This window comes from Manihot esculenta, chromosome 3, assembly GCF_001659605.2.
Source record: "Manihot esculenta cultivar AM560-2 chromosome 3, M.esculenta_v8, whole genome shotgun sequence".
Lineage (NCBI taxonomy): Eukaryota > Viridiplantae > Streptophyta > Magnoliopsida > Malpighiales > Euphorbiaceae > Manihot > Manihot esculenta.
In genome coordinates, this window is record NC_035163.2 from 25825581 (window position 1) to 25839030 (window position 13450).

General features: G+C 31.3%; 2 protein-coding genes and 1 pseudogene across 2 annotated transcripts; 1 reads left to right on the forward strand and 2 right to left on the reverse strand.

Annotated features, from left to right (window-relative positions):
* Nucleotides 1-3054: 3054 nt before the first annotated feature.
* LOC110610268 (rab3 GTPase-activating protein catalytic subunit) lies at nucleotides 3055-8469 on the forward strand. Its single transcript, XM_043955378.1, has 14 exons — nucleotides 3055-3330; nucleotides 3472-3548; nucleotides 4004-4204; nucleotides 4381-4478; nucleotides 4642-4838; nucleotides 4964-5133; nucleotides 5385-5729; nucleotides 5817-5881; nucleotides 6189-6237; nucleotides 6332-6482; nucleotides 6777-6861; nucleotides 6965-7034; nucleotides 7448-7588; nucleotides 8006-8469. Exons 1-14 carry the CDS (start codon nucleotides 3219-3221, stop codon nucleotides 8333-8335), a joined length of 2091 nt encoding a protein of 696 aa, XP_043811313.1. The 5' UTR covers nucleotides 3055-3218; the 3' UTR covers nucleotides 8336-8469.
* A 436-nt stretch (nucleotides 8470-8905) lies between these two features.
* On the reverse strand, nucleotides 8906-9591 carry LOC122723348. Its single transcript, XM_043955379.1, has 2 exons — nucleotides 9277-9591; nucleotides 8906-9192 (listed from the first exon to the last, which is right to left on the reverse strand). The coding sequence occupies exons 1-2, from the start codon at nucleotides 9483-9485 to the stop codon at nucleotides 8997-8999; spliced, it is 405 nt and encodes a 134-aa protein (XP_043811314.1). The 5' UTR covers nucleotides 9486-9591; the 3' UTR covers nucleotides 8906-8996.
* A 1029-nt stretch (nucleotides 9592-10620) lies between these two features.
* LOC110612219 lies at nucleotides 10621-12287 on the reverse strand (annotated as a pseudogene).
* Nucleotides 12288-13450: the final 1163 nt, after the last annotated feature.

A 13450-nucleotide genomic window follows, 5' to 3' on the forward strand; every position in this document is an offset into this window, starting at 1 on the left:
AGGAATGTTAAAGTTTGGCAGAATTATGCTAAATTTACCTCCATGCAGTATCAGCAAAAATACCAAATTTTATTCTAAATATAAATTTTTCTTTAAATTAGTATTAAAAATTAAATAAATTTAAATAAAATTATATAAAGTGTAATCCACTCTTTCGAATCATGATGAGTGATACTTTATTTGGTATTTAAAAGTAAATTTAAATAAAAAATTAAAATTTAGTATATTTAATCTATAATTTAAAAATAAATTTATATTATTTAATCACATAATTATTATCATATTATTGTGCATTTTAAAAAAATGTATTATTTAAACTTTATCTCAAACTTTCTCACCATCCATTTTGTAAAATTAAATTATTTTATTAAGAAAACTCTCATATTATTTAATCAGTGTAATTTTTAATTATATAATTTTAAATATTTATATTATTATTTTATTTAAAAATATTAGAAATAAAATTTTTATCAAAAAATTAAACATAAGTTGATTAGTAAATTTTTAAATAATTTAAACCTTATAAAATACCAATTTGTTATTATATGCAGCATTAAAATTTAATTAAACATAACAATTTAATTTAATTAAAATTTAATTTGCACTCAATATGTTGCTGATATGGTTTTCTGTTGATAGCCGGTGGAAATGCTAATATTGTTTGGTGGTACTTTGCTTTGAAATTTCGTTGCCTCACGTGGTTGGCTATCCTTAAACTATCTACCGCTGCTGTAATTTTCTTCATTTGTTTCCGATTGCATACATGGAATTTAATTTTTATAAGGTCTCTGGCATGTGTTCTTCATTGAAGATTTTAGGACTTTGTAGTTTTGATCTTCTGATTTATAATCGAAGCGGGTGGTGCAATTACTGGTCGGCTGCGTTGCGGCAACTACAATGGGCTTGGTGCATTTGGAAGGTTGTAAACAAGTCTTATTCTTTTTAAATTGTGGTTGATTTTTTGAATTTTGAATTTGATTTATTTCTATATGAAATCGGATCACAACTTATAATTTTATCCTCGCGCCATGTAAAATACAACTAACGGTGCACTGGTAAAAGAAAAAAAGAAAAAAAAAAGAGCTGCCACATGAAAATTCCAGACTTACAAACCATTGGCCCAGAAGAAAAACTTTAAGCGCATACAAAATAAAACTCTGCAGTTCGGTGGAAACTCAACCAAAATAAATTGGATCCAGCCCAGGAGGACGATGTAGTTGTCCTCTTAAGTTGTGCACAAGTTTTGGGATCACGAATCAAACCAAAAAAATTATATTGAAATTGAAAAAAAAAAATCAAACTAAAGTTATATTTATGATTTTAGTTCGATTGTGATTTTTTTATTAATTAAATTACTCTTTGAAAATTAATAACTAATGAAAATCTGCACTTTTCATCTATATATATATATATATATAAATCTGTACTTCTCGTTAACAAATTATCATAGAGTTGTTGGAAAGCGTTGGTGTATGAGATTTTTTATTTTTCTCTCTTTGATTTGCTATAGAAAGAATTTATTCCTTTTCTCTCTGATCTTTATATAGTCATTCTCCTTTCTCTATTTAAAAATTAAATTTATTCTCTCTCTGTTTTTGAACGAAATTATGTGAATAAATAAAATTTTAATTTTTTTTTATTGCAGATCCTTTCTTACAAAAGGGAGATTTTTTCTTAGATATGTTTCTTGAAGTATATATCTTCCTCTTTCTTGTATCATCTTTGAAATGGAAGCTTTCCCATATCCAGTCGAAATCTATATGCAAGTGATTGAGACGAGTTCTCAATGGTTACGTAGGCTCCAGATTTGATAGTGCATGTGGGTCATTTACCTTAACAGAGAAAATTATGTTTTAATCTTCAAAATATAATATAATTAATGAATCCGCCGCTTCAATTTTAATTTTGTCCGAAATATTTTTCCATTTATTTTTTTAAATTAATTACATAATTAAAAATAGAATATTATATTTTATTACTAAAATACTCTTATTTTATTTTTATTCTCTTCGTTTATTCCTCTCTCTTCTTCATTTTATTCTCCTCTTTTTTCTCTTCCTTCTTCCTCTTGGCCAATCATTTCTTCCCTTCTCTGAGTCGTGATTTTTCTGCTTCTTCACCTTAAAGTCGTTATCGAGCTCTTTTTCTTCACTCCAAGCCGTGACTGACGAGAAGTACTAATGAGTTTCTTAAACTGTTAAAAACAATTATAAATAAATTGATAATTAGATTCTAAAAAGATAATTTGATAATTTTTTTATCATTAACGGCAGTTATAATAAAAAAATCTTTGATTTAGATAAAATTAAAATTAAAGAATTGAAATGTTGTATTTTAAAAATAAAAGAATAATTCTACTAATTATGATGTATTTTAAAAATAAAAAAATAATTTTTAATTTCAAATATCTCAAATGTTATAAAATTAAAAAAAAATAAAAAAGGCTTTCCATGCAAAGAAAGAATGCAGCGCAAGTATATCAAGTGAACGGTGCGTCATTTGGTCATAATTTCATTGTTTAGAATGGAAGGTTTAAAAATATATAATTTTTGTTAAATTTTCATTTTTTAATAAAATAATTAATTTAACTTGAAAAAAATTACTTTAAAATAAATAAAAATTATTTAATTGTATAAAAATTCTGTTGCATTCTTATTTTACAGGTGATTTTGCAGTGTAAGAAAAAAATTTTATTTTAAATTCAATAAATAAGTTTCACATGTCATTTTATTTTTTGAAAATAAATAAGTTAAATACTGAAATTAAATAACATAATTTTATTATAAAAAATATAAATTCAGAATAATGTAGTCAATTTTAATAGTTTATTGCACGGTGGTTTACTTTGGAAAGTGATATAAAACTTAATATACATATCTGAACAGTAATTTTCTGCAAAAAAGTATTTTTATTAAAATAAAATATCATATAATTTTTAGATGTTTATTTTATAAATATATATTTAAAATTTTTGAATAATTTGATTCAAAAAAAAATATTTTTTTGAATAATTTGAAGTCAATTTAAAAAAAAAAAAAAAAAAAAAGAAAGAAAGAAAAGAGCAAGTAGATTCAAGTCCATCGGTCTATCCAGCGATACGAGCTTCCCAAAACTGCAGTCTCCTTAAGAAATGCCCACATTTTCGTCTTCCATTTTCATTCATCTGTAGCAATCAGCAAATTTCCGTAATCTTAACCTACGCACACTCTGCGCAGGATATGGAGGCGCCTTCTTTTGTCTCCAAAGCAAGGACCGCCTTCCATTCTGCTGCTGCTAAAGCGGAGCGAGTTTTCACCGATATTAAATCAGACTTTATATCCGATCGAGCAGGTTCTTAGATTTTTTGCTTCTTTTGCTATTTCTGTTTTCATCCCCTTTTAGATTTTCTCGCTATTTTTGGCTTTTTTTTACTATTTTCATATCCTTATTTGATTGGTCTATTTTTTTTGTTTTTCTGCTCGATCGGAGAAGATTCGGATAAGCCATCGCCGAAGGAATCGAAGAAGCAAATAGAATATGAGTCTTTGAAGAATGACGATGAGTCAAAGGTACGCAGGCGTTCAGTTGAAACGTAGAATTCCATTAGTGAATTTGATTTTGATGGGAAATGTATGTTCGCATACTGGAGCTAGAAGCATATTGAGTTTTTCTTTTACCCTCTCTGTGTAAAAAGAAAAAGTTCCGTTTGGTAGCAAGGAATATTGAAGAAAGAAGAGAGAGTAGGAGAACTTTGTCTTTTCTCTTTTGAGGGATGCATTAAATTGAATTTAGCTAAATTGAATTAGAGAAAGGTTTTATTGATTTTCTTTCCCTTCTCCTCGCCATCGTTTATCAAACTTGTTAGGAATTAATTTTCAGTCATGGTTTGACCTGTGGGATGCAGAAATTTTATCATATCAAATAATGGGTACTTGTATTTTCTATCTTTTTGGAGAAATTTAACATTGGATGATTGCAGAGTAGTAATTTTTTTTTTAAAAAAATGTAATATTGCATGATGCAGAGTAATGAAGGGAAACATTTGAGGTGGAGATCTGCGCATATAGGGACAAAGCAGGAGTGGCAGGATAAGCTCAAGAAAATTAGAATTGGAAAGAAAGGATCTGAAAATCACACGGAGAAAGTTGAAAATCCAAACATGGCTGTTCCATTTTATGATGAAAATTTGTACATACTGAACATGAAAAATGATGCTGAGGCAAAGGTAACGAAATTCCTATATATATATAGCATGCCAATTTGTGATGGCTTTTCATCTGTGGTAGATGAATTAGAATTGTGATGGCTGGATGAATTAGCAGTTATATTCCTACCTGTCTCATTGTTGGCTCAAACAAATGTTGGATTCTCTTCGTTCATGACAAGCTCAGTATTTTATAGGGTTCACAAGTGTCCTTCATAGTAGAAAGATTAAATTCTACCAGCCCAGATAGCATTCCTCCAACATCTGTCATGAAGCAGTTGGCTATAGCTATTGAGTATGTATTCTTGTTGTTGAACTTTTTTCCTTACCCATTCTATCCCACATTGTTCCATGTTCCTTAAAAATGATTCATTCTTTTCACAGTTGAATTCCTTCTGTTGAATATGCTGCAATTTTATTAATTGTTTTTGCTTTATTCTGGGGGGTCCTTTTTCCAGTGCTGGGAAGAAGCACAAGTCAATGAAAGATATTTTGTCATCATCTGGAGGCTCTTCACCTATCATGGAGAGGGCAAGCTTGAGCCTTGCTGCAGTGAAGTCATTAGTTCTTCGTGACAAGGAGGATAAGCTTGCATCTGAGTTTGGGGGTGATGAGGAGAAAGTTTCTTCCTTGATACAATCACTGTTTGATGTAGGTAGGTTCATGAATAATTAATGTCTAGAGGGTGCTTCCTGGGGGCATAATTTTTCATATGGAATATTTTTCACTATCCTGTGATGATCTTTCACTTCCGTTGTAATATCTGCAAGAAATTCGCAGAGGGAAAGTTTCTCAAAAGGAATATCAGCTCTGGTTTAGAACAATTATCTATGTCCCGAGATATTCATGGTGCTCCTCCTGAGAGCTTGCTTGCCAAGCTATCTGAAGTAATTGGGAGCTTTAAAACCCTGCGGAAAATGGCATTTATATGGTGCAAAATTGTGGATGAAGTAAGTAGGTCCTCTGGAAATTCTGTAATTTCTATCAATGCATAAGTTTAACATATTACTTTACTAGTAACTATATCCTATGACGATTCCCTTTTCTCAAATAATGTCCCCAGCCCTTAGTTTTCCATTTTGTTACTTTTCCTTTTTAAAGTTATTGGGTAATGTAAACCAGAAATTGAAATTCAAGTATTGATGATACTTCATTGTATATTTGCATGACAAAGTATGTTTTGAATCCTTAACACATGCAGATGAGGAGACACTGGTCTGAAGAACGACATATACCTGGCATCCCTGTGGATGATCTTCCAGATCTAAATTTATGTCTTTTATACCAGAAACTTCAAGTTATCAATTGCTGTGTTTCAAGGAAACGGCGTCGCATTATTGCCACTCAATCACTAGAATTGGTAATGAGGGATGCCAGTTCATGTGCTGAACAGTCAGCTATTTCAAATGAGGCCATAGGTTCAAGCGTTATCTTGTATGCCAGATTGAGCAATGGGGAAAATGTCCTTCGGTTGGGTGCTGATCAGCCAGCTGACAATTTAACCCTGTTGGAAACTGGTGAACCAGTATACTCACCAATAACACAGGTATGATAGTGAATTTTTTTGCTAGAAGATAACTATGCATTTAAACTTGTCCATATTATTCTGATCTATGAGCATTTCAATATGCAGGAAGGGCCTTTGCTCACTGAAGATCTTATCAAAGAAAATGAGGAGTTTGTGCTTCGAACTGGGAGGTTGGTTTATTGAGTATGATCATATGGACTTATTTTTAGATTTTGAGCTGTGTCCTATTTCAGCTTCTCATGATTTCTTGATTCTAAGCCACTTTTATTAGGGTCCTTTCACATTCTTCAATAATCATGAAGCAGATTGTTTTTAATATGACTGATTAAACATTTTATGAACAAGTATCCATATTTTTCAAGCCTACCATGAAGTATCTCATTTGCATGATATGCTATAACTTGTTGACACAAGAGGAAGGGATTTAAGTTTAGCCATGCTTTGATAATTCTTTTTTTTTTTTTTAATTTTTATCAGTGTTGGTGCTGGTTGTTCTCAACTCCTCTCGGACATGCAGGCCTTCAAGGTAGTCTGAATTATTAAGTTTTGTCTACCTTATGGTCATGATGTAAATTCCTGTGATTATAACTGGCTTCTATTTGTCTGAGCATATGTATCAGGCTGCAAATCCTGGTTGTATCTTGGAGGATTTTGTAAGATGGCATTCTCCTCCAGATTGGACAGATAATCTTGACGAGGATAATGAGTTTTTTGAGGGAGGTGACGTAACTTCTTCAAGAGGTCAACTAAGCAGTCGAATGCAAAAAGAAGGTATAGTAGCAGCCTTATCCTATTGTCCATTTCTTAATAAATTGCTGAATTGCATTTATTCATCTCAATTTTTTCAATAAAACGGTTTCTAGGATAGCAGTTGTTGTTACACATGGAAAAATACTTTTCCTGATTTCTATGAGGCAAAAAAATATTTATATATTTGTCTGACAGAACCAAAGCTTTTTACTTTTTGTATTATATGCGTACCTTTTTATTTATTTTTCACTTTTCTTTTTTTTTTCTGGACATTATTATCAAATTGTGCTGATAAATGATTTTAATTGATTGTAGGTAACCTGTGGCGTGAACTATGGCAAACAGCCAAAGCAATACCAGCTATTAAACAGGCTCCCCAATTTGATGAGGACTTGGCAGTGTAAGTTTGGAATCCTCATATGGTGTTCATAAATATTTTTCTTTTTAAAGTTACAGGAAACCTAATGCACATGAATTGAAGAGGTGGTTCCTTGATTCTGCAGGGAGGGTATACTGCACGACCTAGAGGAACTCTCACCTTCTGAGCTGTTTGAGCAGCTGTTTATTTCTTTGGTAAGTTATCTAACCATGTTCCATTATGCTGGTTTTGTTAGTCCATGGTGCATAAATATCCTATATTTCTTAATATCCAGACTCCAGTATGGGTCATTTATTATTGTTCTTAGAAGAACAGGGAAAACTTGTCTCGAGAAACTTAGGGCTGTTCAGTCAGGTAGTTAAGCATGCTGTATGAATTGTCATCAGAATATATAGTTGGCTTGCCTCAGTTTCCAGTGGAAATTCATATTTTATCAATTCTTTTTTAATCGTATTTGATTTTTGTCTGCATGATGGAAGTCTAGGCTGCATATTTTATAAATAATCATAAGCAATTCCACTAATTGCAAATTCTCAATTAGTTAACATTAATATATATATATATATATATATGGTGCTAATGATGTCCAATGTTCCGAAAATTTCAGCTTGGATTAGGAATTTTAGTGACCGAGTCTAAAGTCTCAAGCAACAATGATCTGTCAAAGCTGTTTCACAAGTGTAAAGACTACATTATTTTCACTTGTCAAGGAAACAACTGGAGTGAGAAAGTTGATGACCTCTGCCAGGTAGGTTATTTTAGTCCAAATATAATCGATAATTGCATGCATATTTAGTTTTTAGCAAGTCATTCAAGCAAATCTGAGCTATTGTTTTCAGCATGTTATGTGATTAAGCCAATAGTAGTATCAGAGTTGGTGATCTATTGAATGAGGGAAATTTCAAATGATATCGAAATATCTGTTTTGCCATATGGGAGCAGCACATGTTGAGCACGTATATGTGCATGGTTGCTCAAGCACAAAAACCAATTTGCACTCTTTTTCTTCTTCGCTTCCCCCACTACACTGATACAAGCATTTCGAAGGTTTTCTTATCCAAAATTATCATATGAAAGTAGTTTACAATTGTACTCTTCAGTTAAATAATGCATGATGATTTTGATAAGTTATAGCTTGTTCTAATACTATCAGTTTCTGGGTTAGGTCTATGAAACACTGGAGAAAATAGTGCTCGAACCAGAGGAAGTCCTGAAGGCAGTAAAGCAGGCGGAAGAAGCCACCACTCCCACTGCGGGTGAATCCAAAGGTAGGTTTAAGAGACTTGGCCTGAACTTTGGCAACAAGGATAGAAACCTGAGAAAATCATCATTTAAAGAAACGTGTTCGGAGATTTCACCTCGTCAACAATTCTCTAATTTCTTTGATGGCAAATCATCTTTGTTTTCAAAGAAGCCTCCTAAGCCTGAGAGTGCATCCTCGGGTGATAGAACTCCTAGTTCAGATGAAAATGATTGGACAATTGTTAACCCGTAAGACAATATGACCACCCTTTTTTTTTTTTATAAGATATATCTTGAAGGAAATTGTAAATTATTTTGGAAAACTTCTTTCCCTATGTCCAAAAGAAATCGAGAAGTGAAATATAGAGTGTTTTTTTTTTTTTTTTTTTTTTTTTAAACTTCATGAGTTGGACTTCTTGCTCAGATGTTGCATATTGCATTTAATGTTGATAAAAAAAATTCTTTTCTTTTACCCCTTTAGTGGGTTGTCCGAAATTTTAACTAATTTAATTTTAATTTGAAAATTATTAACCAAGTGGAGAGAAATTTGAAGGTACCGGTTATTATCGAAGATATATAACTTATTTTTCTATTAGTAATTGAATAATAAAATATTGACAAAAAAATTAAAAAAAAAATTTATAATTTTTTATCTACAAAAATAAGATATATAATTATTATAATGAAAATATAATTAATATATTAATTAATAAAAATGGTTATTTTAGTTAGTTATTTCAGCAAATCAAAGGTCGCCAACTAAAAATTGAAACCGAAAGTCTTGGAACTATTAACAGAAAACTTAGCACAGAGAGAGAGTCCATTTTGCTATGGAAAATTTTCTGAAAGATAAATGATGATAATGATAAAGAAGACATTAGTAGCAATCATGGGATCATCTCCCTTACATGTAATCATGTCCTCGTGCCTTGGAAGCCTCGTTTTTTTCCAAGTGATTTTGGCTTTGGCATACCATCTTTGTCATCACCTGTGGAGCCATCCTCATCTGACATTGAATCTTCCTCCGTTTTCTCGTCCGATTCGTATTGTTTGGAAATGAAGGCCGGCACCACAAAGTTTGCTATCCCATAAACAAACAAAAGCAAACCACTGCAGCATTATCAAAGGAGAGAAATGAGTTGAACACCATTGGCTATGCGAAATTGCAAAGAATTTTCAACGTGTTTAACTTACCCAGTTTGAAGGAGGACAGATATATCTCCTCCTTTAGGTTGCGAAGCGTCGGCGAGAATCAGAGGGTTAATAATAGCCCTAGTCCTTGATAACATTCTTTGGGAAGAAGGGCATAGCCATTTGTATGGCTTCAGTTTCTGCAGCTGAGGCTTCTGCTGGGGTTGTAGATGCAAGGAAGGAAATGAAGACTGAAATTGGATACACTTCATAGTGAAGAGTTTGTTTTTGCTTCTGTGTTTTCAGATTATTGAAGCAGAAATGCTCTCTTTCCTTTAATTGTTTGGCATTTGATGATTGTGGATAATGTTGTCTCACTGTGAGATTTTTTTTTTTTTTAAATTTTTTGGGTGCGAATGGAATTTTTATATCTCCTTAGCATCGACCATGATGGGCCCTCTTTTAAGGCTTGGGCTACAATTCAAACTAAAATAGGGATTCACGTAAAATATATATGTATATATTTAGTTATTTTGCAATTACCTTTCATTTTTAATTCTATTTAAATTTATATATATATATTAAATTTTTATAAGTGTAATTTAACTTAAATAAATTTAATTTAATTTAATTTTTAAAATAACTAAAACAAACTTTATTTAAATCAATGTATAATGATTTTAATTTAATTTTTTATTAAAAAAAAACGACGGACCTTTCAATGTGTGATTGAGGTGAGGTGGAACTGGGAAGAAGAGATTGGCCACACAAGTGTCAAGTGCCTATGGATTCTTCAGCCGCCTGTTGTCATACAATGTTAAAAGAGATTAGCATTTACTTGTCCTTTTTCATTCTTTTTCTTTACAAAAAATATTTAATTACTATATTCAATTTAATATTTTTAGTTATGATTATGATAAATTAAAAATATTTAATTTTATTATTCAAAATTTAAAATGTCAGAACATAAATTATTATAAATATTTAGATTTTCTTTATCTTAACTTTTTTTTAAAAGAATAAAATCTCAAATAAATTCATTTAAATTATAAAGTATCCACAAAATCAATATGGATTATGCTAATAATGAAATATTAATAAACCATGTTGATTTTGTTTCTTTGACACAAAAGATGAAGCTTAATTCCCAAGTTCCCAAGTCAACTGTGAATAACCTCTCTAAGCTTAAAATAATTAAAATCAATTATGCAAGTTTTTTTTTTTTTTTTTGTCATTGAACTATATGTGTCAAGTTAATTCATAATAATATTTGAAAAATATAATTCATATTATAATTTTTTCCATATTACTTTAAATAATTTCAATAATTAAATTGCTTTTCCAAATCATGCAGAATACATATGCAAAAGACAAAATTAATTCTATCATCAATTTATTTGTCTCATATATGATGTATGCCCTTTAAATATTCAAACCACGACTATCACTGTCCTATGGTCATTATGTCTTGTAGATCACATAAATGAAACAACAGTTGGCTAATAACAAGCATACTGTTGTCTTATTTATGAAATTTACTTCTCACTAGATCTTCCATCACTTCAAAATACCATAACAATGTGCGTTTAACATTTCAGATCTGTCTACCAACAGCAAGAGCTACGACTTTCAGAATGACTACCTGGTGTCCGATGCAGAGACCCTTGTTTTTCTCGTAAGCAAAGACACCCTTATCCAAAACCCAATCCTCTATCATTGCCTGAGAATTTAATGCCTGGTCTGTAGGCACAAGATGACCTGCTCCTAGTACCACAACATGGCTCAAGCTTCCCCATTTCTGCACATACCCAGCATGCTCTCCATTCACTTTCCATACTTTTCTCTCCGCTATCAGAAACCTTTTTATTCCTTCCCATTTCATTGTCTTCACCCAAGCCTCAGTGGAAACCACACCATCTCTCAAATCAAAATGCCCTTGATACAACAATACCTTGCTCTTCTTCACCAACAATTCCACCATATACTTGACACTCTTCATCACATCCTCCGACAGTGCTTCCCCCACCGCATCACTGCAGTCTTCGTAAACAATAGATTCATTTGCTCCTAATTTCCTCTTCACCTCTGCTGATTGCAAGAATTTGGTGACCAAACCCGTCCTATAAGGCGCTTTTTTAGTAAAGTCATACAAGGTGGCCAACCCTGTCATGTTTTGCAGCAAACCCAAGGCCTTACTGCTTGCATTTGTTGCCTCACTCCAATTTCCCATTTTGACAAACTCAACTGCCTTCCATTGAGCTTCTCCAATTCTCCCTTTTGCCTCTCATTGATAAAACCAGAAAAATATGCATTTGTAGCATGAGTTTTCACTTGAGTTATTGGATCCGTTAACCCATTACCTATAGCCACGCCTTTCAAGTTCACTCGTTGTGCCTCTGGCAACCTCATATTCTGCTTCAAAATGTAGTATCCAATTGCAGGAACATACTTACCAGCATAACTCTCACCAGTGAAATAAAGTGGACGATTCTTGAAATCTGGGTCCAACCCAATAAACCCAGTGAACGCAGCAACTAGATGCTTAGCAACAGAGCGTTGATTTCTTGGTATCTCTTCGGGTGTAGCAGCGATACTAAACCCAACTCCAATTGGATTATCAAGGAAAATAAGGCCAAAAATGCGGTTCCAAGAGCCTAAATTGCGTTCAAGAGAAAGAGGTTGGATGTTTTCACTCTGAATATCAACTACACGATACGGACCTAGCTCAAAGAAGTTGCCCATCATGGATGAGCAACCAGGGCCGCCCTGGAGCCAGATAAGAAGTGGGGTTTGGGAGAGAGGTAAGCCTGGGTTTTGCGCTTCATAGAAGGTGTAGAAAATGGCTGAATTGGTGTTGGGGTTGATGGGTAGGTAGCCGGATTTGGTTGGAAGAGCTTCACTGGGAAATGTAGAGTTTGAATCAACAATGGGGAAGGGTGATGAGGCCAAAGATTGGCAGAGAAAAGAGAAGATGAGGAGATGCAAGAAGCAGGTCAATTTCGTGGTTGACTCCATTGTTCTGAGGCCATTCCATCGCCAAGCACTGTTTTTTGTACTATTTTGATGCAAAACATCAAAATAGTAGCGTAATATTAAAATTTTCTGCATCATTTTTAACGCAAAAAAATTATTCTGTTTATATATATTTTTTAATATTATATTATTTATTTTACTTTAATTTTATTTATATCGTTCATTCAAAAAATTTATATAATTTTATATACTCACTCTAAATATTTATATATTTTATAATTTCATTTTATATTTAAATATTTAATTATATTATAAATAAATAAAAATAATTAATTATAAAAAATTTGATGAATATTTTTCATTCACTTTACAATATTTAGATGCGAATAATAAAAAGTGTATAAAATCGTTGACTAATGTAACTATAGAAAGAGAGAAGGAAAGTAATGAAACGGAGAGTTTTAAACTTAAAAAAATTTAAAGAATAAAATAAAATCTTAATTTAAATTTTATTTTTGACTCAATTACTCGTGAAATAGTTTGTTAAAAAAATTAAATATTAAAAAAAAATTAACGTCAATTACCATCACCATCATCCAATGTATATGATCAATATCTTAACAATATTATTAGAATTGAGTATGAACTTTCAGATTTATATTTTAAATTAATATATATTATTAAATTACAATATATTTCACTTTATTTTTTTATATAATATATTATAAATAAATTAATTTATTATAAATATTATTTATAATTAAAAATATATTAATTTAAATTAAATTTTAATAATTATAAAAATATAAAATAAATTAAAAATATAATAAATTATGAGAATAAAAAAAATTAAACTTAATTGAAAATATATATAAATTTTAAATTATATATAAATTAAAAAAAAATAAAATAACGTTGCTACAATATTACATTATATTTAGCGTGACACGCGCAATGCCAAAATTGAGCGAGGCTTATCTCCAAAGCATAGCGTTGGAGATGGCATGAATCGTAGGCTTTTGCGATTGTGATATGTAAGTGCGCTATTTTTGCTTAGGCTGAGTGGTGCTTGGCAGCATCTAGAGCCCAAAGATTCTTGCGGCCTAATTGTCTCTTTGCAGGACTCCTTTAGAAGAAAGGCTGAAAATTGGGTAAAGCTATTAGCTATGTATAAATCTTTTGTAATTTAAGATAATGTAACACTGCAATATAAGGACAAATATATAACAAATTTTAATTTAATGGGTAAAAATAAAAAGTAAAA